Raw genomic sequence first — 26,273 nt, forward strand, 5'->3', positions numbered from 1 at the left:
TCCATTTCTACAATACAGAATGTTTTAGCAACTAGTTTCTAATAAACAAAAGATCAGTTCCAGCTAACGTGACGGACGGGACAGCTCTGATGACATATGAAGTGGTCGTCATGACGTTAAGGCATGCATCTCCACCTGCAGTTTGGCACCGTTGCCCCGGTTACACCATGCTCACACTCTGTGGGACTGTTCCCTTCTTCTTTCATTACTTTTCCTCTCATTTTCTTTTTTTTTGTTTGTTTTTCCTTTCAGATGAAGTCCATATGTGTTTGTTGCTTAGAGTCCTGGATCTCAATCACACAGCCTCACTCTCTGTCTGCACCTAGCGCAGGAAAATATCATACGAACACATCAGAAAGAAACATTGCTTTGATGTTTGCTCACAGGATAACTTGATGGAAATTTTATGGTTTCTATCACGTCGTATTTCAATGTTTTTCTCCTTCCAGCAATATTGTTTCCTTACAATAGCGGCTAAGCTGTCAAGTCAGACTGTGTGAATGTGGTCCACGTGTACTGATCGGTATTTATAGGTGTTCTTCTAGTCCTGTCATTGTATTATATTCTTTGCCTAACAAATGATCAATTAAAAACATTGGATCTGATCCGTACTACTCTTGCGTAGTGTGTTTACTTGTTTGGATTGTGTAGCTATTTCAGGATGCTCTTTGAAATGACTGGATCTAGCCACACAGCACCAAGTTAAGCTTTAATGATGCCATTCTGTGCTACTCACTTAAGAAAATCTCTTCTGCTGTGGAAAGTACATATTTTTCTTACATCTGTCACTTTTGAAAAGTTTAAAAGGCGGAGGAGGCACAACCACAGACAAATGTTTTTCATGTTGTGGTTTCTTAACGCCTTTTGTGGATGTTACAAATGAGTGGATTTTTTGTGCATTCTCTTGAGAAACCAGCCACTGTAATAAATAATCAGGGTCTCTTATTAAATAATTGCAATCCTCTTTTTTTGTCAAATGTCCATATTTAGTGTATTTTAGTTTAAAATAGAACTGAACAATTTAGCCCAAATTAGGTAACTTTTGAAGATGGAGTGTGTCATTTTTGCTAAAAAATGGTTTTGGTTGGTTCACGTCAGAGTGAACAAACAATCTTCACATCTAATGTTTCACAGTTGCTGGAGAGACACTGAAGATGATTGATGGGTGCACAGCTCTCTGTGCAGCAAGGACTCACCATCCTCATTAGAAGCAAAGCTGAGTAGAGGGATTATGTTGCTAGGAACGAGTCCCAGACATTTCTCCTGATCTCCTGTCGGATAATAAAATTGACACAAGCAACAATGCACTATACACTGCCAGTGCTTTGAGAGACAGCATCTGAAGAAAATAAGATTATATGTTGGATTGTCTTTATCACATACAGCTTAGAATTACTAGATTGACAAACTGAATTGTAAATTCCAGTTATCCAGCAGTTGCCAACCACTCATACACATAATCATATATATTTGTTTTCTGAGAAGTAAATACTGTCATGTTTTTGATTCTAGCTGTATGGCCAATATGTATCCTAACATCCAAGGTTGGCAAGAAGAAGTTACTTTCTCTTCAGCTGTGGAATGCAGTCATGCGGTTGCTTCATGGACACCATGCGATTCAGCGGTATCCAAAGGTTAATACCCCATCCTAAGCCCATTTATCATTCCAACAGAACCTCTGATGAATGGAGCAGGCCTGCTAATCCCTGCAAGTGCAGCTGCATTTAACAGGATAATGATGTTTGTGCAGATGGTGAGTCCTCAGCCACTAATAGCTTTTAAAGTAGTGTGACATGCAAAACAGGCAACAAAAAAAAAAAAACACCAGCAAACAGATAAATTTGCCCTGCTGTTGGTATTATAGAATGGTGGAGGCAGTGAGTTCTACTGGATTCATGTACCCGGTGCGATGCTGTTCTGGGGCCAGGGCTGATGATCCAGAAATCTTCCTTCATTAAGCAGCTTAGTGTATCTTCTGTACAACAGGGTTTCTACGCCTCACTGGTAGTGGGGGCAGCAAAGATATCTGCAGAGCAAACCGACTGCATTGCCTGGCGTTGCTGATTCTGTTCCAGAGCCCGGCACAGCATACGGTAGGAGATCTGCTGGGCTAATGCCAAAACTTCATGCCAAATAACAGTGTTGATTTGCACTAGTGTAACAAACAGATCAGACTGTGCATCTGTTTGTCGTATCCGCCGTTCAGTCCGAAGGCCCGACGTTGCTGAGGCTGTTTGTGCGGAGTCTCTTTCGCTTGACATGAAGGTCAATGCTTCTGTGGCATCGAGTACTGGGTGCCACGTGCGTTCACATTCACTCATCCAATCTCCCCATGTTCTCTTGAACCGTGTGACCTGCTCGTGCCTGCTAACGTCCACGGGGTTTCGTCAACCTCTTACTTTTCCTTTACCTCAAACCCTAAGTACTGTATTTACTCTTGACCCGGGTTCATAACAGCTTCCAATTGCTTAACAGTGGGGCTTATCTTCACAGCGAGACCTCTGTTCCAAGAGAACACAACATAAACAAAGAGAGAATGAAGGTGCTCTGTTGGAGGCCATGCTCTAACGGAGCTGACACACACACACACACACACACACACACACAGATTCATTATCTACAAAATGCTTCATTAAATGTTTAACACTTTAAATTAGCTCTGATGATTTGTAAATTTAAATGCTTCTGCTCCAGGGAAATTTTCCTTTAAACAGTTTAGCCAATTATTCTCTTCTATGACTGTTTCTAATTCATTATGTATACAGCACAAGCCAGCACATCTTTACACTCCAGCAGAGTGCCTTAAGAAACGGATGCATTACTCTTTCATAACTGTGTACATCTTGCTGGAAATAATTCTGTTAAGAACAGAATTCATAAACGACACAAACTAATTTAATCACAACAATTTCTTACTCGGCGTATCTCCTCAACTGCATGCTTTGAGAACAAGAGGCATTTCGGTCAATCCAGAATATTTTGTTGTACTGTAAGACAATCAGGAGAGGTGTTTGGGGGTTGTTTGGGGGTTGTCCTTGCTCATTGGCCATGTTGTTGCAGAGATCTGTTCTATTACCCCCCCCCCCCCCCCCCCCATCAGCCTGTATATCTTATTTTTTTTCCCCAGCCTCAGCCTCAGCAGCTGAGAAATGGGACACATATGGCGTCTTGTGCTCTGAGATTCGGCTCTGTTTACCCTCGGGGTCCATTCGATTGCTCCGGGGTCACCTAATTTCACTTTATGCTGAGGGGAGAAAAAACGGGTCAAAGTGAATTGAAAATCCAGCACTCTCCTGTGCAGGATGTCACATCAGTTCACAGTCACCAAGCCTTTTCTCCACCCATTGCTTTGTTCTTGTCCTGAACAAGTCTGGCCACTTAATAAACCTGATATACAACCCGAGCATCTCAGATCTGTACGTCAAACGTAATCACCTTACACAAAAAAAAAATCATGTCTTCTTAAGTAGTCGACTAATGTTGACAAATGTTTTAACTGTGAAACCTAAATGCCATTTGATGCATTTTCTTAAAATCTTATCTTATGATCATTTGAGCTGTTTTTTCTGCTCTTCTGTCTTTTCCCTTTTTACTTTCTCTCTCCCTCTTTTCTCTCCTCTCCTGTATGGTCCAGCTAACCCCAATTATTGTTATCGCTATTGTACTGTATTATACAGAATTGTTATAATTTGATTCGTTCATAATAACAAAGTTGTCCCTCAAAGATGGGGGGACGGAGGTGGGCAAAAAAAGAATAAGAATAATAATAATCTGATTGAATCCAACAGATTATAATGATTCATCAGCTGACCCCAGGGTCTCTCATTATTTCATTTTGTCTCAGTTGCAACCATGTCTGAAGTACTTTCCCAAATAATAAAACTACTAAGCAAAATACCTGACTTGCTTTTAACTTATTGTTACCACCATTCCTTGAAATTTGTGAAGCCTCATTAATTTTCATTGTGCTATTTCTGATTTATTTGTTGTAGGTTGGGCACTTGCTTGTCTGAGTTCAGCAAATACTTCTCCAGCGTTGTCCAGGTATGTGATCAGTCTAAAAAAATGTGCTGTTATGAAAGTCAATATGATCTGCAATTTCTAAAAGCAGCTATTCTTATTCTCACAAACAGGCCGGTTTTCCTTTTCCTTAGTGCCATGGTTCGGCCTGTTTATGCGTTATTGCCCAAAGACTCGGTCCAAATGTAAACAAAGAACCAAAAGACAAACAAACAGGTAAATAACTTTAATCTAAAATGCATTACTGAAGATAATATTGTGCCACATCACAGCTGAATGGCTAGTGCAACTGTTGACCACTAATGAGGTAGAAAAACAGGCGCGTGGAATTCATTCACTCATGGAATTGAAATCTTGGAAGATTTTACTACCAACACATGCTTAGCAAGTTATTGCTTTCAGTATATTGCGATCATCTTTTTTTCTAAAAGATTATTTTGTCTATGATCGGGTATTGTGTGCATAGTAAATGGCACATTAAATCTCTGCTACTGAGATGGAAAGGCCGCTGCGAGACCACCGTCCCACTCACAACTGCTGCTGGGCACATATTTGGGCCCTCGGTTCTCGTCCGGTTCACGGGGCAGGCCGGGGCCGTATTTAACATGTGGTACCTGCACCTTCAAGGAAGCAAGTAAGCGGAACAAAAAACGAAATAAAATCCTTGTCGGCCCTCCATGCTACGTACCAAATGCGCTAAAGAAAGCAGCGTGTGCGTTGTACGTTGTGTGCGTTGTACGTTGTGTTTCGCAGAGAAGGTGATGCACTACTCTCTTCTGACATTACCGATCTTCTCATTTTAAGCAAAGGAGGGAAAGCGCAAGAGATCGGGGCTAACCTAACTGGTCTGCTTCGTCTGTCATTGTGGGGAATATGCGGGAATATGCTACTGGAGAAGCAGCTCGACTCTCAAATGCTCCTGGTAGTGTTGGAAATTCTTGCGGTGGGTTTAACGGGAGCCTGCGTGGACTGGGTTTCGGGACTGGCGAGATTCTTGCGGAAGCAGTAGACCCCGTAGAGACGAAACTTTTTATCTGGAAAGCCGAGGTTCCGCACGCCTGGCTCGGAGCCACCGCAGCGGGCCCGAGGGTTGACGATGGGGTAGCGGATGCTGCCGTCCTCCACCCAGCCTGCCTCGCAGCGGTCCAGCAACTGGAACTTCCAGCCAGCGTAAAGTTGGCCCACCTTGGCCACCGCCGAACCGTCGCGTTGGCAGGCCTTCACAGCCTCCGGGTAATTGACCTTCTTGAAGCGTTTGAGGAAGTATACCTGACCTAAAATAGACACACAAACACACACCGAGAGGTACAAAGAAAGAAGTGAAGTACATAGAAAATATCTTGGAGAGAGAGTGTTTTTATTACTGTGTCGTCACCAAATAGAGGTGAAACAACACTGTGCTCAGACTTTCAATCATAAACTGCAGAGGCCCCAAAATGCATCCCCAGCCAAGCTTGGTAAGTGCACTCGATCAAAATGACTAGAAAAGCACTTTCCAGGACACACGATTTCAGAAATAGGATCGAGATTGTGGAGGCTGCTTGAAGCACCATGAAACAGAATGTAGCTTCATTGCACGTCTGATGCCGAACTGTATGCCCGAGAGCATAAGAGAAAGAGAGACGGTGTTCCTCGCTGAAGACGTGTGTATGCTTCTCTGCTCACCCATCAACGCCCTGTTTGTTGATTCGGCTGCTGCCTGTTTACAGGAGTACTGCCTCATATTTCCCGTAGGGCTGTTCTATAAAGGTCCACCAGATGGTCTTTGTTGAAGTAACAGCCACAACTGTTCCAGCTGCAAGCATTTCAGGGCAAAATGTGCTTTGTAATAACTCTTTTGGGGATGTAATGAAAAGCCTATTGGCTTCCCACATTGTAAGTGGACCAAGAACACCGTAATGGTGTTGTTGAAATGTGCTCATTTGGTACTACAGCAGTTGTCTACAAATGGTATAAATGTAGAAACAAGTAAAATAACACGTACACTCATACACACTTAATTCAAAAGCCTCTTGGATCTCGTCTAATTATTTTACACTGATCATTCCTACACGGTCGCGATCCTACTCTGCACTTCGGCTGCCACAATGAATCAAATTTCCCTCCAAAATCTGATTTGGAGGATTGTGGTGTAGCAGATGCATCATGTCGTCAGTGCGGGCCATGGTCCTGCTCTCCGTGTTCCTGCAGGCTCTTTAATTACGTCCGCCTGCAACCCCGGCCTCTCTGGCACTGGTGGAGTTTGCTGTGGGTGGAGGGGGCTTGGGAGCTTTCAGCTAATAAAGATCGCCCTTCGTGCACCTGCCTGAGGTCTTTTGCAAGATCTCGGGTGGCGGAGGGCAGCACAGCCCGAGGCGGTCAGCGCTCACCGTTGAGCTTGGAGGTGAAACAGAAGGCGTCGTAGCGCTCATCCTCTTTGTGGCGGTAGCCGTAGTTGCGGACGCCGGCGGGCGTGTCCTTGCGGCCGCACTGGTCGCGAGGGTGCGAGATGGGGTACTGCACTGAGCCGTCCTGCAGCCAGCCAGCGTTGCACCAGTCCAGACCCTCCAGCCAGGCTTTGTGCAGTTGGGAGTGTGAGGACAAGATGGCGTCCTGCTGTTTGCAGGCCTCTTCCGCTTCATGGTAATTGAGCTTGTAGCGGCCGAGACGGGGGTAGTATGGGAAGACGACGCCTGGGGAATGAAACATTTGAGTTAAACTCAGATGAAACTTCATACATTTGAATTAAAACGGCAACATTTCAGTTCATTTCAGTATTTACCAGGGTTCTGAACTCTGGTCCTAGGAACCTAGTGCCCTGTTTAGTTTTCTCTGCCACAATACTCCTATTCCAACTGAGCTAGAAACTATGGGCAGTGTAACCTGGGAACTGGAGTTGAGAACCTCTTGTATATATGCCTTTTGACAAATGTGTTAATGGCCCAAACCTTCGAGGTCTAGATTGACAAATCCTGTATCATCTTCCATGTCGTTGGTGACCTCACACTCATAGCGGCCGTAGTCCTGCAGGGTGACGTTGTGGATGACAACCGAGGCATCGCCTGGTCCGGCATGCTCCAGGTCCACACGCCCACGGTAGGGCCCGAACACCCTCTGCTGCCGGCCCAGTGCCACAAACACGTCCTCAAACTGAAAAGTGTCTGTCACTTTGGTCCATTTGATGCGAATGCGGGCTGTATCTGCATTCTCAGGCTCGTGGTGGTAACGGCAAGGCAAGTTGATGGTACCTCCTCGGTGTGTGACCACTTTACCTGGAGCGGTCTGCACGATTACTGCTCCTGTATCGTCCTCTAAAGCAGCACAGAGGAGACACAGGTCACACCAGTTTCCCAAAGCACTGAGTCAAGAAATTCAACTTTAAATAGCATTTTTTTAATTTATTAATCACATTTAAGTTCTTCATTTAGCATTTATATTGGAATGTGTGTCATGAAGCCCAGTTTTAAGAAATTCAAAAGCTGTGATCAGTTCAGTCCCAGCCCCTCGCAGGGTTCACTGAGGTGAGCAGACAGCTGCTAGCTAATCTTATATAAGCAAGCCAGAATCCTTCACTGTCTCTTTCACCAAATCCGGCATGCCCGGTTTTCTTTTCTGGAGATTGTGTTGAGCCGCATGAGGCTGCCTGGAGCTAGATGTCACGCAAACGCTTTCTAGCCCCCCTTGTTTTCAGCCCGAGTGCCCTGGGCAGCTCAACAAAGTGCCAGCTGATCACTGAGCTTTTCAAGGGAGATCATGGAGATTTAAATCAGCGCTGACATCTGGCAATTAAAACTCTCCACTGCAAAACTGTCGGAAATGTTTGTCGCTAACTTTGCCAGTGAAAGCAATAAAGAGCTCCTCAGATTAATTCTGAACCCAACATCTATAGAACCATGGATGTGTTGGGGGGAAAAGAGACCTAAATTAAAAGCTATGTCATGGTAACCACAAGCCCATTTGTGGCTGCCAGGAGATTGCAAACACACTATGGTGGAGAGAGCACAGGCACCATTGACTCTTCTACTGCGTAGGACAAGGAGAAAATGAGGGCAGCACATGATAACATGTCATCATGGCATCCCGTGTGGTAGCTTTCAATTCCAACAAATGTGTTTGGAAAGAAGCGGATACTCTAACTTTGTAATGATATCTTATAAAGCCCACTTGATTTGAAACTGGACCAAATCACTATTGAATATGAAGTAGTATGAAGGATACTGTGATATGCTTTGAAGCTTCTTTAACATCTCAGTGCATGCAACCCATTGTGGGTGAGTGGTACCCAAGGAGAGATGTAAGGTCTTACCCAGAACATGCACCACCTTCTTTCTTCCTCGTTCTGAGTCGGCTGGGTAGGGGGTCACTTGCAGTGAGAATAGCAGCACTGTGCAGCTAACGGATGCCAGCAACCAGAATTTAGCTGGGAGCTTGAGACAAAATATAGTTAATTGAGAGTGTGTCCGACCAACAATTCCCCCCAGGTTTTAAATTAATCACAATGATAAGCCAGCATACATATTCAGAGGGGCCGGGGGAAGAGAGAGAGGGGGGGGGGGGGGGGGGGGGTTGCATTACTTAGAGAGCTCACATTATTCCATCTTAATGTTGTTTTACATGCGTGAGTGCGTGTGTGAGTGACAGAATATTCCTTTTTAAACCTGGCTATACTGTCAATAATGACATTATAACTTTTTTAGATGCTGGGTTAAAATAGCAAATTTCATAATATGCACATTCCAAATATGAGAAAGGTGTATTTTTTCCCCGGCAGAGCAATTGAACAACAAATGCTCACAGTACTACTGCAGCAATACAGGTCTAGGTAGTATAAAAGAAAGCACCCGACTGATTACTGCTGCATCCTTGAGAATGAACCGTCAAGGTTACAAAGGATATGCTGTACACCTTATCGTTTTACATCGTGCAATTACAATATCAACTTACCATTGTCTCGACAGCAGAGGTTTATAATGACGCTGTTGTGTGTCTGTTCCTAGAGTGCGGAGGTATGCGACGTGATGCAGCTCTGTCCTGTCTCACACACTCACTCACACTTCTCGCCCACCTACAACACTTATACTGCAGTTCCCCCATTCACAGTCCCTGTGGCACACCTTTCTGTGTTTTGTCAAAATAAAGTGTTTCGCACAGTACGACAGACTGATATGTAATATTTAGCCAGCTATTTATTTCAGCTGAAGATTCCCTGCTGGAATGTGGTTCAGCTGTTTTCATTAAATGTTCATATTTCTTCGCGTCTTAACAGCTAGCGTAATTAACTTTGTGTGTCCTGACAGCTAGCTAGCCTGTGTGAACTTGGTATCCTGCTAGGCTGAACTGAAGCCTTTGCAGTGGGGTATAGCGTTGTTTATAGCTGCGGACCTGGCAAAATGCTTTTGAAATACTGAACAATTTTCAAACTATTCTAATTGTTGAGCTAGTAAAACTGTGAACAAGTCTGCCAAGTTAAACAACTGGCTAAGCCAAAGAGCATATCCTAGCTTGCTAGTGCACTTATTTATTTACTTTTGCCTAAGCAGCGTTTTATGAGCGTTTTACTCATTTATGCAGTGCGTTTCTTCGTGTAGTTTATTAATATCACCCTTTCTGTGATGTTTGCGGTGCAGAGAATTAACGTAGAATAAAAAATAAGCCACGAAGGCCATTAGACATTACAGAGTCCGTTAGAGACGGCTTGTGTAGGTGGGGAATTAGCTCAAATGGTAGAGCGCTCGCTTAGCATGCGAGAGGTAGCGGGATCGATGCCCGCATTCTCCAATAACATTTTTATTTGACGTAATCTTTTTTCATAATGGATAGAATAGTAACGTATGCTTGTATTTAATGGACAAGAAAAAATAAATGACAATATTTTTTTCAGTACTGTTTTTCAGTATTATGTAGCTAATAGTCTATGTGTAGAATGGTCAAACTATTGCACGTATGAAAGCACTACTTCAGCGTTAAGCGCTTGGCCAGCCTGTTTACTGAGTGTTTTCCACCAGCTGAAGACGTATAGTCCTTAGTGGCAGATGTCAATCGCTCGAAATGCACCAAACGGCAGTTCTACCCTAAACGGTCCCGAGTATTTGCATGTGCAAGCAAATGAAACATTTTGCTCATATCAGCATGTAAACACTGCTATATAAGAGAAACTCGAGTAAGCAATATAAAAACGAGTGAAGTGTACAATAGTAATACATCATAATATTTTAATATATAATAAAATATAATATATTATTATTATTATTATTAGCAGAAATATATGGAACTTACCACAGTAAAAAAATAAGTTATATATGATAAGTAAAATCTCAAAAATACTAATGTATTTAATTTTACCACAGAAGGCATAGAAGGATAGGATCCTTGCCTAACCAGTTTACAACGGAAAAGGGTGATATAAATTGCCTCTTTAAATATTTTGTTAAATATTTTGACAGCATGCAGTAAACCATGAAGATAGCTCTGTTTTTATGGAAATTAATTTTGTTCACATACTGCAAATATTATTTGTGGCCCAACCAGTATGCGAGTATGTAGTAGGCCATTTTGAACACTCACTAAATTGGGTAACATAAGGTCAGGTTGCACAATGCGAGTGCATGCAAAATGAATACTGTCATCACTTAATTACAAATAAGCCTACACACCGTGTAAAAGACCACACATCTAATACAACTAGGCATGCCTTGTTTTGATGGACAGATAGTACAAACGTGCAATTTAGATCTAAAAAGCTCCATATTAGGCTATTTAAGATTTCTTATTGGAGAGGAAGCAATTTTTTGCTGAGAAACTAGCTAGGTTCACATAGAGTTCTTTGCAGTCGTTAAGACAAAGCTAAGAAGAAAAATGTATTTGCTTACTTCCGAATCATCAGATAGATTATATTGACCCAATTATTTAGACATAGTTTTTACAAATGTATGGCTACAATGTTTGTCAAATCTTTTACTGGAACAATATGTAATATATTTTACTGTACTAGATTATAAAACAACTATGGTATGTCATTGAAGATTAAGGAAATATGCTAAGTTGAAATAAAGGCTTCAGCAACAGCCCAGTAATTTCTCCTTTGTAATTTCCATTCCAGAGCAGAAAACCTCTTTGTGTGGACTGTGATCCTGCCCAGTGCACATTTCCTTGTAGCATTTTGACACCCAGGGTTGCCAAATATGAAACAAATTGGCCAGACCCGCACAGCATGCTGCAGCCCCAGGAGCAAACAAAGTGAATCCACATAGATTCTGCCCAACCTAAAAGGCCTCGACATCCTTCTAAACCGCTCCACGACCAGCTCTGTGACGAGGAAACTGTTGGAGACGCCGGGTTATCAAGGCGAGTATATGAGGCAGCTGAACTGAACGCTGTCAAGCAAACACATGCTTGTGTTTAGAGGATGTGTGTGTGGTCCATGGCTGTTCTCCTTGCCAATCACCAATGCAGTATGACAGGAACTGTGAGGCTGGTTCTGAATTGAGACAATTTACGAATGCAATTGCTCTCATTTCCAAACCGAGTAACATTGTTTGTACCCTTCCCTAAGTTCTAGTTATTTTGGTATGTTATTTAACATACTGTTGTTTTAAGAGTTTATGCAGAGTTTTGTGATAATCAGAGGATTACATTTTGGTAGAGTTAGATGACTAGATATGAAATGATGATTTCGTGAAATGCTTTTTGTCTAAGTTAAATAGGTTAATTATGGAACTATGTGAATTTGGTGTACCATTACACCCCTACTTGAAACATATTCCTACATATAGCTAGCTTATTATGTGAGGAATAGCTTTCATTCATAAAAATCCGTTTAAAGTAATAATAATAATATAAGGTAAAGGAAATAGAGCTAATTTAGAAAACATTAGAAAACATTTATTCTTCAGGTTGTCCAATAACATGCAGCTCTGTTAGCTTTGTTTTTTTCTGTAAGGTTTGTTTTTTTCTGTAAGAATTCAGTTAACATCTTCCCTTTGGTTAAAAGGGACTAATAAAAGAGGCCAATAAAGGTTTACACAATGGTACAGTTAGTTAACTGATTTCGGAGTACCAAAGGTACACAAGTGTTGGATTACATACCTAATATGTGCAGAGCAGGTACAGCTTATAAAGGCGTCACTCATTGTACTATGTAATACAGAGGGGGGGGAGTCAGAGGGCCAGTTTCTTTATGTTCAGAACCATAGCACTGGACTCACTCAGTTTCTTCTCACATGGCTTTCCATGCAGAACTCCTTTTAAACCGTGATTAATAATCGTCTGCCCGCCGGGATCGCCTGGCCTGACCCAGTGCAGCTGCCATGGAGTGGACCGGTTCCCATGTGCAGAACAAACAGCAGGTTAGGGCGAAGTATTGTTATTTCAGGCATGTGATCGTGTGAAATCTGAAGAGCAACAAAATCAAATTAAATGTGTTCACTATTGAAGGACGCACCATTGCTCACGTTTCTTTTTCTTTCTAAGAACAAATATAGTCAAATCAGTTGTTTATATATAAAGAAAAGCTGTGTGGAGCTCAAAGCCTAAGAAAAAGGGACTAAAAAACCATGCATCCCCTGTTCCGGTTTGAGCTTTAGTCGCACACATTAGAATCTACAACCAAGTATCTACAGTGGGGACAGTAAGGGAGCTGCAACAATATTATGTGCGCTGCTTTGATTAGAAATGCTGACTCCCCTGAGCTCAAGCCCCATACAGAGAGCTACAGAGAGGCCAGATGAGCTCTTGCAGACCAGGCCTTTGATCATGGTCATGTTTGATGGTCTCTTTTCTATAACACTGCCATAGACAGGAAGCCCCAGCTTTGACTTCCAAGAAACATGAAACGCAGTGCAGCCGACGGAGACAGCAGATTATAATGACCAGACGATGAAATGGAAGGAGCAGATTGTGATTCTACTGCAGTCATCAGTCATGGTCCTGTGTTCCCCAAGTGCCATTTATATGCATTAGGTAGCTATAATCATGCTTTGTTTGGGGAGAGACCATTTATACTGTTCCAAGTCGCACTGCAGCAGTAACAGTAATTGTAGCAAAATAGGCATTAAATACACGCCATATTGAATATTTTTCAGACTCAGTCAGTTATATTTGTGCACTTGCGCTACATTAAATGTAATATAATGCCTCCAAGCCCTGCGGTCCGTTCTAGTCTAGTCCAGTCCAATCCAGTGCAGTCCGGTCTGGGCCAGTCCAGAATCGAGGAGCAGCACGGTGTGAGGAGTCCATGCACGGACAAGCCCAGCATGGGGAAAGTGTGGAACATGTGCAGTAGCATCTTCAGCACAGGTTAGTGCATCAGGAACCATGAAGAGAGAGAGAGAGACAGACAGAGAGAGAGAGAGACAGAGAGAGAGAGAGAGAGAGAGAGAGAGAGCGCACTGGCTTGTTCTGATGCTAAATGTATGCAGTTCAACTTCAGTCTCAAGGTCACCACAGCTTTCGCTGGGCGGCCACTGCTTCAGCATACCGATATTAGCTGCTGCATTGAATTCACTTTCACACACAGTTGCAGGCGCAATTGTGAACGATCGCACACAATCCCGTGTCGTTAAACTTAAATTGCAACAACTTGTGCATGTTGAGAAAGGGGACGGATTACTGAGCCATGAAAGGCACGTTGCCATAGCAATGGGATGCAGATACAACTTTGGAAAATAGCATATACACATGTATATAGCTATGGTGTTTCTAATGAAAGAGAGGAGAGGAAAGGAGAAAGGGAGAGGAGGAGAGGAGGAGAGGAGGAGAGGTAGCCAATCAAATATGCCCTGCTGTTCTCAGAGAGCCAGAAGTCTGTCTGGGCATCTGTTCACTGTGGTTTATCAGCACCGGCGATTTAGAAAGAAATCTGAGGTCCAAGACATAAGCACACAAATGCATGCATTCAATTGCTCCAAAACTCTTTGAGCACATCTAAGCCGTCTGAACACTGCACAGTAAAGGCAGCTCTGAAACGTCTTTTATGCCACCATCGTTGTATTAAGATACCAATAAATCCAGGAGGCATGTCAGATGCTCACCATACATTTGTAAAATGTGCGACTATACCATGTTATATGCTCAGTATTACCATTAAAACACTTCAGCTGCATCCATCAACACACAAACATTACACGGGCTGTGACTCAGCAGGCAGAGGTGGCTGGGAAGGGCTTTAGCCTGGACTCTAGGGAAAGATTAGCTTATCAACTCCTCACAGCACATCTCCTGCCCCGACTGATGGCCCGCCATAATGCCTTGACCAGAGCCAGAACAAGGGTTATTGATAACCTATACGCCCAGCTAAAATCCTCAGCCAAAAAAACACAGCACCTTCGACAGCAGAGGGGAGTGACGGCCGTGGAGAGAGAGAGAGAGGGAGAGAAAGAGAGAGAGAGATAGAGATAGAGAGAGAGAGAGGGGGTGAGAAGGGGAAGCTGAGCTGTTCTGGGTGATTGCGTCTCATACCGTGTGCTGATGATGAATGGCTTGATCACTGGTGCGTTCTGGTGTGGGGGGAGGAGGCAGGTTGGGAGGGCTCCCTGAAGCAACTCTAATTCAACGTGTTAGCAGTGATGTGGTTACCTAAATAGTGTAAATGGGATTACTGGCAAACCCAGTTACTCTGCAGAGGAGATGGTAATTAAACAAAATCAAAATGTTCTTAACGTGACCTTGGGGAAGCCAATGCTGTCTTTAACATGTGGCTCATACTGATTGGACACGAGCATTCAGAAGACTGGGACCAGAAAACAAAAGCACTGGTGGATCTTCATCTGACACAATTGCCTACAACTAAGACGATTGGACTCAGAGTTTGAGAATCCAGTTATCTTAAATGTAGCAACAAAACACACACCTGTAAAATACTCATGAACTCACCTAACTCACCAATCCTCTAATAAACAGTAGGCCTATTGCTCCTATAGGTATATGACAAACAGGAGATCCAGGGGGAAAAAAATCTGGACATTATGAAAGGCTAGAAAATTAATATGATTCTGCATCATTTTAAAGAAAACTCATTTTCCTCTGTCTTTAGACCAGGTGTATGGCTTCCCATAAAGGCATAAAGAAAGGGAAGATAGTTCAGAGGGCACAGCAGAGTTCTGACTCAAGCCTGTAATTATAAGGACTACATAATACACAGTTTTCTGGAAAAGAAAAAATATATATCATTTTATTATACTTTGTAATAATGCAAAATCCAGATTTCTCATTTCTTACATGTCTAATGCAAATTCAAGTAACGCCTTTTTCATTTGTATTATTTTATTAGAAAAGCATTTGCACATATATTGCCACAAGGTTGTGGTTTTCTTTTCTGTTTATTGTAATCACCAAAAAATAAACAACCATATTGGCAAGGTTTGATCCAGTCCAAAAGAAAACAGATTTATCTCATCTGTCACAGCAACGGCCACAACAAGCACGAATGTAGACATCTTTACATCTTAACCACTCATGCTGAGTATCCACACCATGTACGTGATGAGGTGCCCTGTTCCTTCTCACCAGCACACCGTACCGGTGTACGACGAGCCATGGTACAGCTCCTCCTGTGAGATATGAAGGTTGACATCTTGGTAGACATCTGTGTATCTGGAGAGGAAGCTATCATGCTCTAAAACATAACATTAGTAAGACTGTTTTAAGGAAAGAATACATTGGTTTTATGTTTGTGGCTTATTTTGATGTTGGTGATTGAAGCTACTTTTCAAGATTGCTGTTGATGTAAATGCCCACATATTGCAATAATGAGATTAATGTGTTTTATTATATATAAAGTCATTGTCAAGAATTGGCACATTCTGTGTAGCGAAAAATGTCATTAGAAAGATTGGAATAAATCCACACAATGGAGAAAGTACTCAGAAATGTTAAGATATGATAAAATATATTAAGATATTTTAAGAAAACGTTTTGACTTTGGAGAGATATACAATTCAAATGTTAACTTACTTCGTATATTCAGGACTATTTATAGAGAGGCATTTGCCAAAATAATTATACTGTTTTCACATCTCTTAAATGTTTTAATTTAAATGGTTAATGTCAAAACTAACACACTGACCACACTGACCTATTTTCTTTATTAAACACATTTCACCAACCTTTGAGCTTTTGCACAGCGGAAGGGGATAATGATGTCTGGAAGCTGAGGGTTTTGAGTGAGAGGCGTATATTTAGATTCCTGTGCCAACTTTCTTTTCAGAGCACAGCTGTGGCGAACGGAGCACTTCTCGGCTTCCAGGAAGAGCTTCATGTGACATTTCCTGATGTGTCCAGGAGACAAACACAAACAACAACAAGCGCTGGGAAGAAACAGGAGGAAAATACGTGAACCGAAGGCATCTGACAAGCCTGAGAAAGCATGTGCACTTCTCTCCGTGTCTCAGAAGTGCATTAAACATGAGAGTCAGTGAACTTTCTTATCATCGCACAGTAAGACGAAAAGATGGTGACAATATACAAGAAAGAACATAAGTGTGAGGTTTTTGTGAGGGATTAGTGTAGATGCCTTCACTGTGTTCCAATTTCATGGTTGGATTGCAAGAGCAGGTTTTGTAAACTGTCCTTATGCAGGAATCCGCAAGTACCTGATTGAGGGCAAACCTCACACAAGGGCAGACGGTGAAGAACCATGTTGCCTGACTGAAAGATGGCACTCCTGTGCACAGATATATTGGCTGATAGTGGCATTCTCTCTCCCTCTCTCTCTCTCTGTCCAGCATTCTCTCTTCCTTTCTTTCTTTCTGTCCAGCATTCTCTTTATGATATGGCACTCTAATCCTCCAGAGAGGTTCGTTTAGTTTACCTACATAACAGGTGAGACAGGGTCTATCGATTTCTCTGTCCCAGCAGGGGATTAACATTAAATTCTGTGGTAGACCAGATGACTTTGAGCTGTAACATTCACCCCATCTCACGCTGATACCATTACCTAAATAACACACCAACCCCTATCTCAGTGACACAGACAGAATTTATTTTGTTCACTTTTCTCTCAGTGAGATAAAGCTAAGTGAAATTGAGGGGTTAATGGGCATGTCACTTTGGCATTCAGACTGGAAGTCACTTCACTGGACAGGCAGTTTGGGCTAAAGTGTTCCACTGATCCCGATCGGGGTGATCTGCTTTCCTTAACAAATCAGCAAAATGAGCATGCAGATGACCAACCTTCACAAGTTACCAAATAAAGCTGGACATGTTTTACAGTCTAGTAGATTTCTGACAATTTCACAGCATACATTTCATAAGAACATGAAAGTGGCTTGTGATTGTCTTAATGTGTTCTATGAGCAATAGAAAGATTTCTTCACCAAACACGTACCATAGAATAGAGGACCCTTTGGTGTGTTTCAGCAAGTAGCAAGGTAGACCAAGAAGAATTCACCAAGCAAAGCAGCTAATCCAGTCAGAATAACCAAAGGCCTGTAGGTCCATCAAAGTCTTGTTACAACAACACACTCTTCATTCCAACATTCAGATCATCATTATTTCCAGAATTTGAAATATGAGTACAACATATTGTCCACCTTCTTTCTTTTACTGTTCATTTCTGCCAGTCTCTGTCCAAAATTATTCTAACACCAAGGGAAATTATGGGTTTACTTGGTAATTGATCATCACTAATTACCAAGGAACCAAACCCTTACAGGGCACTGTTGGTATTTCTGAAGGCATATACACTTTCACATGTTCTTTTTAACAACAAAGAACTGATCAGATTCAATTAGAATATTTTATGACTATAACAACAGAGCTTTGGCTGTAGGTCACAATATTGTTTGATTGTCTTTCATCTACACTCCTGGTACACCGTTTTGCTGTAACCACCCTAAAATGGATTTGATCTGAAATACAGTCCTCCTATTAATGTTAAAACAAAATATATGAATATACTTCTTTAAGTCATCAAAAGTTACACTGGTGCTTTGGCAGGTCATGAAAAAACACCAGGACAGGAAGTTGGACAGGCCAATGGAGCAATAATTAGCAATGTACAGTACATATATTTGAACTATCACATGAACATAAACCTGTTATAGAAGGTGTGTGTTATCAAATAGGTTATTAAGACTGAACACAAACACACAAAATTACTTATTTTTGCTTTTCGTTTATGTTTTCTGTCATAAATATATTTACTCCACATTGTTTTGTCAAAATGCATTTTTTTCTAGTCTACAATATATTAAAAAGTGGTACTATATCATGTAAGGATGTTACGGTATTCTATAACTATTTACTAAGCATTCAAGTGATTTTACTGCCCTCCGGTGGCAGACGGATGTTCATACTCTAGCAAATGTACAAGAAAAGCACAGACACGGTCATTTTTTACGCCATTGCACCCAATTTAAATTGTTAGCGGGGGGGGGGGGGGGGGGTGTAAAATGGACACAATATTATATCGCGATCGATCGATCGCCAGTGGTTGGCGAACTACTAACTCATTGAATCATAGATGTAGATCAGAGATAAATAAACTAGATTATTTTTCAGCGTGAGAAATCGGATGTGTGGCGTGTGAGCGTGTGAAGACAGTCAAATGCGTGTGTCTCACGCTCATTGCGTGAGAGTTGGCAACCCTGTTTATTAGTTCGCCCTGGCGCCAATCACTGGTGATCGATCGCTTTAGGCGTAGTATAGAGGAAGCATATAATACATTTGACCCCCCCAGGCTCAACGTTTGATACCCCCCACCACCCAACCGCCGCTCAACATTTGACACACACCACTCCCCTAAATCAAATCTCCCTCAAGTGATTTTGAAAAGTTGGCAACCCTGAACTACAAACTTTCACATGAATCCAGTAGGCCTAAATAAAGTTTACCAGCAAATGCGTTAAATGGATTAGGAGTATGAAAGAGAAAACGGTCGGTAACTTTAGAAATTATCCTGTACAATGTCAAATATGTGATTTTAAATAAGTTAAAGAGCATAGCCTGTTTGATATACCATGTGTAAGACTTTTGACCTATTTGTGACATTTCAGTACTCATTCTGAATCATCAAAATGTTAGCTAAAGGCAAGTATAACGTACTTTTATTTTTTTTAAATGAGTAGCCTATTCCAAAACTGATGTCCCAGTATCCTATATTCAAATCTTACAAACAAAAGAAAGTCCGGGTATATTTAGGATTTAGGAACAACGCTACCAGAAGCATTTCGACAACAGAAGTGATTTTATCACTGATTTTATCTTTAACAGCTAAATCAAACTAATAAAAGACAATATCTCAATATATATTATGTATGTGTGCCACAAGGATTACATCACGTTTATCCTTACACAATGACACATAGTCTATACGCAGGCATTAGCTTTAATAAAGTCTTTATGCAAATCAACTTTTGAATGAGGATTTGTCTAAATGGTCACCAGTTCACTATCACCAGTTCAGATAAACTGAAGGCTTAGACGTCACTCGTACATGTGGTCATATCACGGCATCCAAAATGTTGTGTCTTGAAATCACTTGTTTTAACAAATCATTACATTGACATTTTACATTTAGGGCATTTAGCAAACACTCTTATCCAATGTGACGCATCCTAGATAGTACAGTAGATAAGTTAGAATTCAAGATACCCTTGAACCAGACTACTACTAAACTACAGGAATCAATGCCAATACCTAGAACCGCAAATAAACATGGGCCCTAGGCCATGACCGAAGTGCCCTTGAGCAACGCACCTAACCCCCAACTGCTCTCCGAGCGCCGGGCTGCCCACTGCTCTGGGCACGTGTGCACCACAGCCCCTTAGTGATCACCAGTATGTGTGTGTGTGTGTGTGTGTGTGTGTGTGTGTGTGTGTGTGTGTGTGTGTGTGTGTGTGTGTGTGTGTTCTCACTCACTCTCACTGATGTCGACTGGTGTGAAAATAACAACTGACAATATGGCAGCTTAACAACTTAACTTCAGTGTACGTTTGAAGACCACAAGAGATTCTGCAGTCCCAACAGCCAATGGAAGATTGCTCCATCTTGGAGCCAGAGCAGAGAATAGTCTTGGGACTTGTCTTCCGTGAGACTTTAGGCATGGCGTTTCAAGCCAGTCCATACTTGAAAACTTGAGATTCGGAGTGCTAGTGGTATGGGTCAGGCTTTGACCATGGTCATCATGTTGGGAGGGGCTGGTACATTTTTGGCTCTGTAGGCAAACTTCAAGGTTTTATATCTGATACGTGTAGCTACTAGACGCCAGTGAAGAGACCGCAGCAGTGGAGTGATGTGTGAACTTAGGGAGGTTGAAGACCAGTCATGCTGCAGAATTCTGAATCAGTTGTAGGGGTCTGATGAACCGTAAAGGAAGACCCCACACATAGGGAGTTGCAGTAGTCCAGCTTTGAGATGAAGAGACTGCACAAGCACTTGAGTCACTTCCTGTGAAAGAAATGGCCATGTTCTCCTTATGTTGCACTGGAGAAATAGGTTTGGTTTGAAACAATTTGTTGTCCAAAGTTACACCCAGGCTTTGAGCAGTTTCTGATAGTGATAACAGGGTATTCTCAAAAGAAATGGTGAGATCCTTGTGTAGGTTTGGGGTTTCTGCAATGTTAAAAGACCACTATGTATAATGCTTGGTTGCTCATAGTTTATTCTTGTATTGACTGATTCCTTCCTAACCCCCGACTAGGGTTGGGGCACATGTCCACACCACATTTGAGTTGCATTACCACAACTAGTTTGAGCTCTCCTTATCCACAACAATTGACTAGTCCTTCTTCTGTCTTAATTTACTGCACTTAATGATGTGGCAGACTTTGTTACAATACCAACTTTGTTACAACTTTGTTTAATACCTATCTACTGTCTTATATGCGCAAGCCACCCATGTTTTAGTTGTTAAACTAAGTAAAAACGAATACTACGTGTACTAATACTGCACAAATCCCACCTCCGTTGCCAGAATGATCTTTGTTTACAAACTTTGAAACGGTCTCTAAGATCTTTTTGCTCAATCTCACTGTGTGGCTCGGTTCGGTTCAAGCTGTGTGTCCTGCAGATGGCGACACATCTCCGCCCAACCTGGACTGCCTGTCTAATCTTCTTGACTTTCTTCTGGTTCGTTGCAGTTTGTTTCGTTATTTAAATGAGCGTTATGAATTCCACTGTCCTCATCCGCAGTTTTTATATGACTATCTATCGGTTTCATGTTTTTTTTGTATATTATTCTTTTGTATAATTCAGTGAAATACAATATTCCACTTTTTAAAACGTACAATACCATAGCCAGCTCACGTCATGCCATGTCGTGTCTATTAGTAGAGGCCTGGGGCATTTTCTCCAGTACTTACCCCACCCTTCCCTTTCTGATCCAGTGTAACTTCCCTGTAGCCTCCATCAGTTAGGGTGGTTGTCAGACTGACGGAGCTCCTTCCTCTCGGGCTGCTGTGACAACCGCGGAAGTGTCGGCCTTCACTTCAAAATGGCCCTGTCGTCGAAACTCAGATAAACTAGGTGGCGAGATAGCTGTCTTCTTCTAGCTGTCTGTCTTCTCTCTAAGAAGAAGGGATTGTTCGTCTCCATCGGGTCCCAGAGAGATTTCGGTGGTCGTCTGGGCGTCGAGGCCGAGAGGTTTAACCGGAGGGTCTTAATCGAGGTAATCTACTCGATCACCGACACTGACGGAATCCTGCTGATAATGTGTCAGATTATTCGCGATTTATTCGGTGACTATTCGCGACGTGAGTCGAGAGGGAGAGAGAGTTTCTCCGCTTCTAAACGACTTGTGAATATTGTTCATAATGTCACTGGGCAAACTCGTAAAAACTTTGTTGACTGGGCTGATCGTCTTCGTGCCGCTTTAAAAAGGTTTCGACCGTTTAGGTCGAATAAGATGGCTGGTGAGCTGAGGCAACGCTAAACTTGGTTAAACTCGATAACTAGCTAGCGAATATGACAAACTAAGAAGTTGTCCATTTTATTGACCAGAAGTGGTTAAACAAAACATGTGCTTGATTTGTAACAAAGCCGGCAAGATAATTTTAGTTTCACTAAAATAACACCAGGTGACATCCTCTCAAGTCATAGCAGAGGAGACTGTTGATAACTGACGAGTTGACTGACGTTTCCTCACGTTTAAGTTAACGTGGTGAATAACTCGCTGTGTTGTTAAATTAGTCAACTGACTGTAGACCCAGGCTTAATGTGAAGTCTCTTTAAAACAACACAGACTATGTGCCGTCTATGGTTTGAAACAGAAAGCGAGAGAGCGTTTGGTGCCCGTCAGGACGAAAGTACAGGACTTGTCTCAGCTTGCGGGTGGAGGAAAGTGTGATTCAGGACTTTGGGATGTGCTGACGGGACATTGAGACCAGTGTTTTGGAGCTGGGCTTCTAGAAACAACTGACCCCTTTCCCCCCTTTTCCCTTGTGAATGTATTTTTTTATAGAAAGTTTTATCCAGTAGATGTCATGAATAATTTTCAGTGGGAACAGTCGCAAAAGGAATCAAATTTGTTCTAATGTGGGTAAATGGGTTAAAATGTGAGTTGATTGCAGTACCGTTCAGGCCTCTGCTCAATGTTTTTGTCATTACATTCCTAAACTCACACTGTTATGGTATCGAGGGACATGTCAGACCTTTGGTTTCATGGCAGATGAAAAAGGCAGATTGACACTGAACAATTGTTACATTTTTCAGATTGTTTGAAGATAAAAAGTACATTGTTCATGGATATTAGTGAATTTAAAATCTTGTTTGGTTGATTGTGTAATATAAGTCAAACAAAACACTAGAAAAAATACAACCAAGCATTGCTATATAATTTGCCTCTATTTAATGTTATTTATTTTTTGGTATTTAGACTGTCAGATATTTCAGATATGTTCACTGTCATGCCTTTTTGTAATGGCAGCTGCTAATTTTCATTGCTAATTTAAGAGTAACACGTTGTTTGGCAAATCAGTTTTTATGCCAGTTGTAACATAATTTATTTAATCTTTTCAGTGGTTGTGTTTGATTCTTCTGAAACATAAATTAACAATTAAAATAGAGTTTTTTTGCCACTATTTTTTGTGTTCAGGCATCTGTCCATTAGAACTAAAATGAGTAACTTTACTTCCTTCACTTCCAGAATACTGGAATACATGATCCTGTCATTCTGAAATCTATTACTTTGGCTTTGACAGTAAATGTGTATTAATATGTATTCTAAGGAATGACAGTGATTGCTTAAAACATGTGGACACCTATGATTCAACAGTCTGCCCAGGAGGGTTTGAATACAACTGGTGTAATTCTGTAGTTTATACCTTGAGGCATTTAATTTAATCTCAGCAGATGTGTTACTATCAGTGTTGGATTATTTGTGGTCTCTGTTGTTAGGTAATTATATAGTCATAACTGCAGTGTTTATAGACATGGTTTAGATGGAAATAACCTATATGAAAATATATAACTAGACACATTTGTATTTGCATTTCCCTAAAATAATTATAATGTCTTTGCACTGAGTGAATGAAAAGCTTGATGGCTTGAAATATGGTTTGATAAGCCACACACTGAAAAATGTAGACACCAAAAGATTCTTGCTTTACCAGACTCGAACCCTTTTTTAATAACTGACAAGACGAGAGTTGGAAGGCCTGTTCCTGGACTCGGCACTAACCTTTAAACAGTAGCTGCTAAGCTTGGTAACCAGCCATCAGTTTGGGTTCACAAAACAGACAATATGACAGTATTAGGAGTAATTAAGACATTTGATAATTATCTGTTGCAGATATATAATTAAACACTAACATTAAACAGTATTTATGTTTTCTTTATTTTAATACATATATCAGGTCCCATTGTAAAAACAAAAAACATAACGATACACTTCACAACATTGCGATTGCACATCTGAAGCGTTTTTTGATAGACTAAATTATGATGGGCTAACTAGGCAGACGTTCTGAATGTCTGGTTAGATCTTTGTCATTCTCTAACTTGGAGATCCAAAAGTGAAGGAGATTAATATGATATACAGTTTTACATTTTCTTGAAGTGTTACCTGATGTGTGGTCTTCATCTTCCAAATAGCCATGTTTCTGGAGCCACCTCATATAATTTAGATGTCTAGGATCAATGTGAAAGTTTGAAAAAGCAAACTTTTGTCACTGATGGAGGTGTATATTGTAAAAGAGCTTTACATTAAATCATCATGAATGATGACAGGATGCTTTGTCACCTATTCAAAATTTCTAAGTTTGTTTTGCACAGGTTTGATTTTGGTGTTGTCCAAATATGTATAATTTTCTTTTGCAACTGAATATTGCATTTTTTCAGTCCTCTTCTTACCGTCGTCTTGAAATTCACTTCACGGGGGTGTTGGCACTCGGCTTTGACAGAAAGAGACGGTGAAACGGCTATTACGTGGTGTCATTTGTTCCTGAAGGGATTGAAATAAAATACTCCACACGCTGCCAAAGCACAACACATTCAGCTTCTAGTGCTGATTAAATTCTGCTTAGTGTTGCCTGTCCTGTAGTGTTTGTGGTGCAGTGCTAATGAGAGCGGGCAGGGTGGTGACCCCGTCCACTCTGGGCGTCCTCTTGCCTGCCCGGGACACATGCTCTGTGGATTACTGTCCTTTTCCATGTCACCGCCTGCCCACTCCACTGTCCACTAATAAATCTCATTTAAGCCCTTACTGGCTGGAGAGAGTGAAAAATATCTAGTGATGGAGAAGGGGGCGGTGGAGGTTCTGTGTAATAGCTTTGTCTCTTTTTCTGTTCCTGGAACTCGGGTTTTATAAAGTAATGGTTCATGTGTGAAGCAGGAAATGGATCCTACAGTTACGTGTGAACACTGCTGAGCTAGCCCCTCGAACTGGATCCGTCCGTGTGAGTTCGTTTTGCACAGGACTTTTAAATCCACCAAGTTTCTTATTGTTTCACATGTACTGTCTGCTGACCTGACTACTTTGTCATACACGATCACCTTAAATTTACATTGTACCTTTGTTAACAGTGTTTACAAAATGCTTTTATGGCTTCTGTGGTTAGGTTATTTTCAGCATGTCAGACTTACATTTGCATGCAAAATGCAACTATCCGTGTTTAAGAATCTAACAGGGGGTTCTGCTTATATTGTTTTGACCAAGCCTAAAGAACCCTGTCCATTGTTGGAAACTGCAACTTGATTGAGTATCACAACAAACAGATAACTGTTGCAATCACAGTGTGACTTTGTAAGGTCACAGTATTTTGTTAAAACAGTAGCTACAAGTGAACCTGTCCACCATAGATTCTGCTGGCAGATAGTTAAAATGGACTTGTAAGTTTGTGTTGTCTTGACCAATGATACATACATTTGTTGAATCATGCGAATTCCATAATTCATCAAAAATGTATGAGATTTCTCTTCGGGGTGTTCACACAGAATAAAATTAATGACTTGCCTTCTGTAATATTACCGAAATTTAGACAATAAATAAACCAATAAATTGTGCAAGTCTACATTAGAGGATTAAGTTACTGTCAGTTCACTGGAATGAATTTGAACTTGCTAGTGATCAGAGTCAGGACTGACAGCACACTCCAGCGTGTTTATATAACATGACCCAAGAAGAGAACATTATTTCTCATTCATCTTTGAGACAGGAGCAGACCATTACCTTGGATACAACACAGATGTTGCATGTGTTGTTTTAGATCATCAGTTTTATCAGTATCCATTCATAGTCCTGACTTGGAAATTCCGTAATGTAATGTAATGCTGTTACAACATCTTCCAGCACTTTTTATTTTGTCATCTCCAGAAAAGAGAAAAAAAAAAACTTGACCTAATTAGTCTGGCGCGTGGACATGTCTCCCTGTACAGAGTAACAAATCTACTTGGAGCTGCAAGGGAGACTTAATGTCATAGGTCATGTACATGTGTCAGAGCCTTGCTACTGTACTGCCTTGAAACCAGATCTGTCTAGCACCTGTGCTAGTGGTGAACCCTTGGAAGCTACATGGGATGAGTGCTTCTCTGCTGATGTTTGCTCTGAATGAATGTTCCAAACAGAGGAAGTGAAAAAGATGATTTTTAGTTCTGTGGATATATTAGGCTGTGTGTTCATTAATTGTGGCTGTCAGAGTTGCTGTGTCTGCTTAAGTCGTCATTTGGAATTCATGGAGAAATTTGCTCATGATGAACCAAGCAGAAGTGACAAAATTTGATCACGGAAAGTCTTGTTTAAAATAAACATGCACTCCCATGCTGCACCATAGCTCGATACACCGAACCTAATTGAGTGATTAAGTAATTAAGAAATCCAAAACTTTTAATTGCAAAAAAGAATC

At 41.4% G+C, this 26,273-nt stretch overlaps 2 protein-coding genes, 1 long non-coding RNA gene and 1 other non-coding gene across 4 annotated transcripts in view; 2 read left to right on the forward strand and 2 right to left on the reverse strand.

The window, feature by feature from the left end:
• Window positions 1–4,231: 4,231 nt before the first annotated feature.
• On the reverse strand, window positions 4,232–9,676 carry hapln4 (hyaluronan and proteoglycan link protein 4). Its single transcript, XM_077024217.1, has 5 exons — window positions 8,944–9,676; window positions 8,306–8,426; window positions 6,948–7,310; window positions 6,390–6,692; window positions 4,232–5,294 (listed from the first exon to the last, which is right to left on the reverse strand). Exons 1-5 carry the CDS (start codon window positions 8,944–8,946, stop codon window positions 4,930–4,932), a joined length of 1,155 nt encoding a protein of 384 aa, XP_076880332.1. The 5' UTR covers window positions 8,947–9,676; the 3' UTR covers window positions 4,232–4,929.
• Window positions 9,677–9,704: 28 nt separating this feature from the next.
• On the forward strand, window positions 9,705–9,777 carry trnaa-agc (transfer RNA alanine (anticodon AGC)). Its single transcript has one exon. It is a non-coding gene; the product is annotated as a tRNA-Ala (tRNA).
• Window positions 9,778–15,246: 5,469 nt separating this feature from the next.
• On the reverse strand, window positions 15,247–21,433 carry LOC143528532 (uncharacterized). Its single transcript, XR_013134488.1, has 3 exons — window positions 21,297–21,433; window positions 16,101–20,382; window positions 15,247–15,610 (listed from the first exon to the last, which is right to left on the reverse strand). It is a non-coding gene; the product is annotated as an uncharacterized LOC143528532 (long non-coding RNA).
• A 28-nt stretch (window positions 21,434–21,461) lies between these two features.
• Window positions 21,462–26,273, forward strand: part of sbno2b (strawberry notch homolog 2b) — a 44,587-nt gene continuing 39,775 nt past the window's right edge. Inside the window, exon 1 of the mRNA XM_077024218.1 lies at window positions 21,462–21,601. The gene's annotated coding sequence lies outside the window, so the exon portion shown is untranslated. The remainder of the gene's footprint in view (window positions 21,602–26,273) is intronic.

This window comes from Brachyhypopomus gauderio, chromosome 12 (assembly GCF_052324685.1).
Source record: "Brachyhypopomus gauderio isolate BG-103 chromosome 12, BGAUD_0.2, whole genome shotgun sequence".
In the NCBI taxonomy this organism is placed as follows: Eukaryota; Metazoa; Chordata; class Actinopteri; order Gymnotiformes; family Hypopomidae; genus Brachyhypopomus; species Brachyhypopomus gauderio.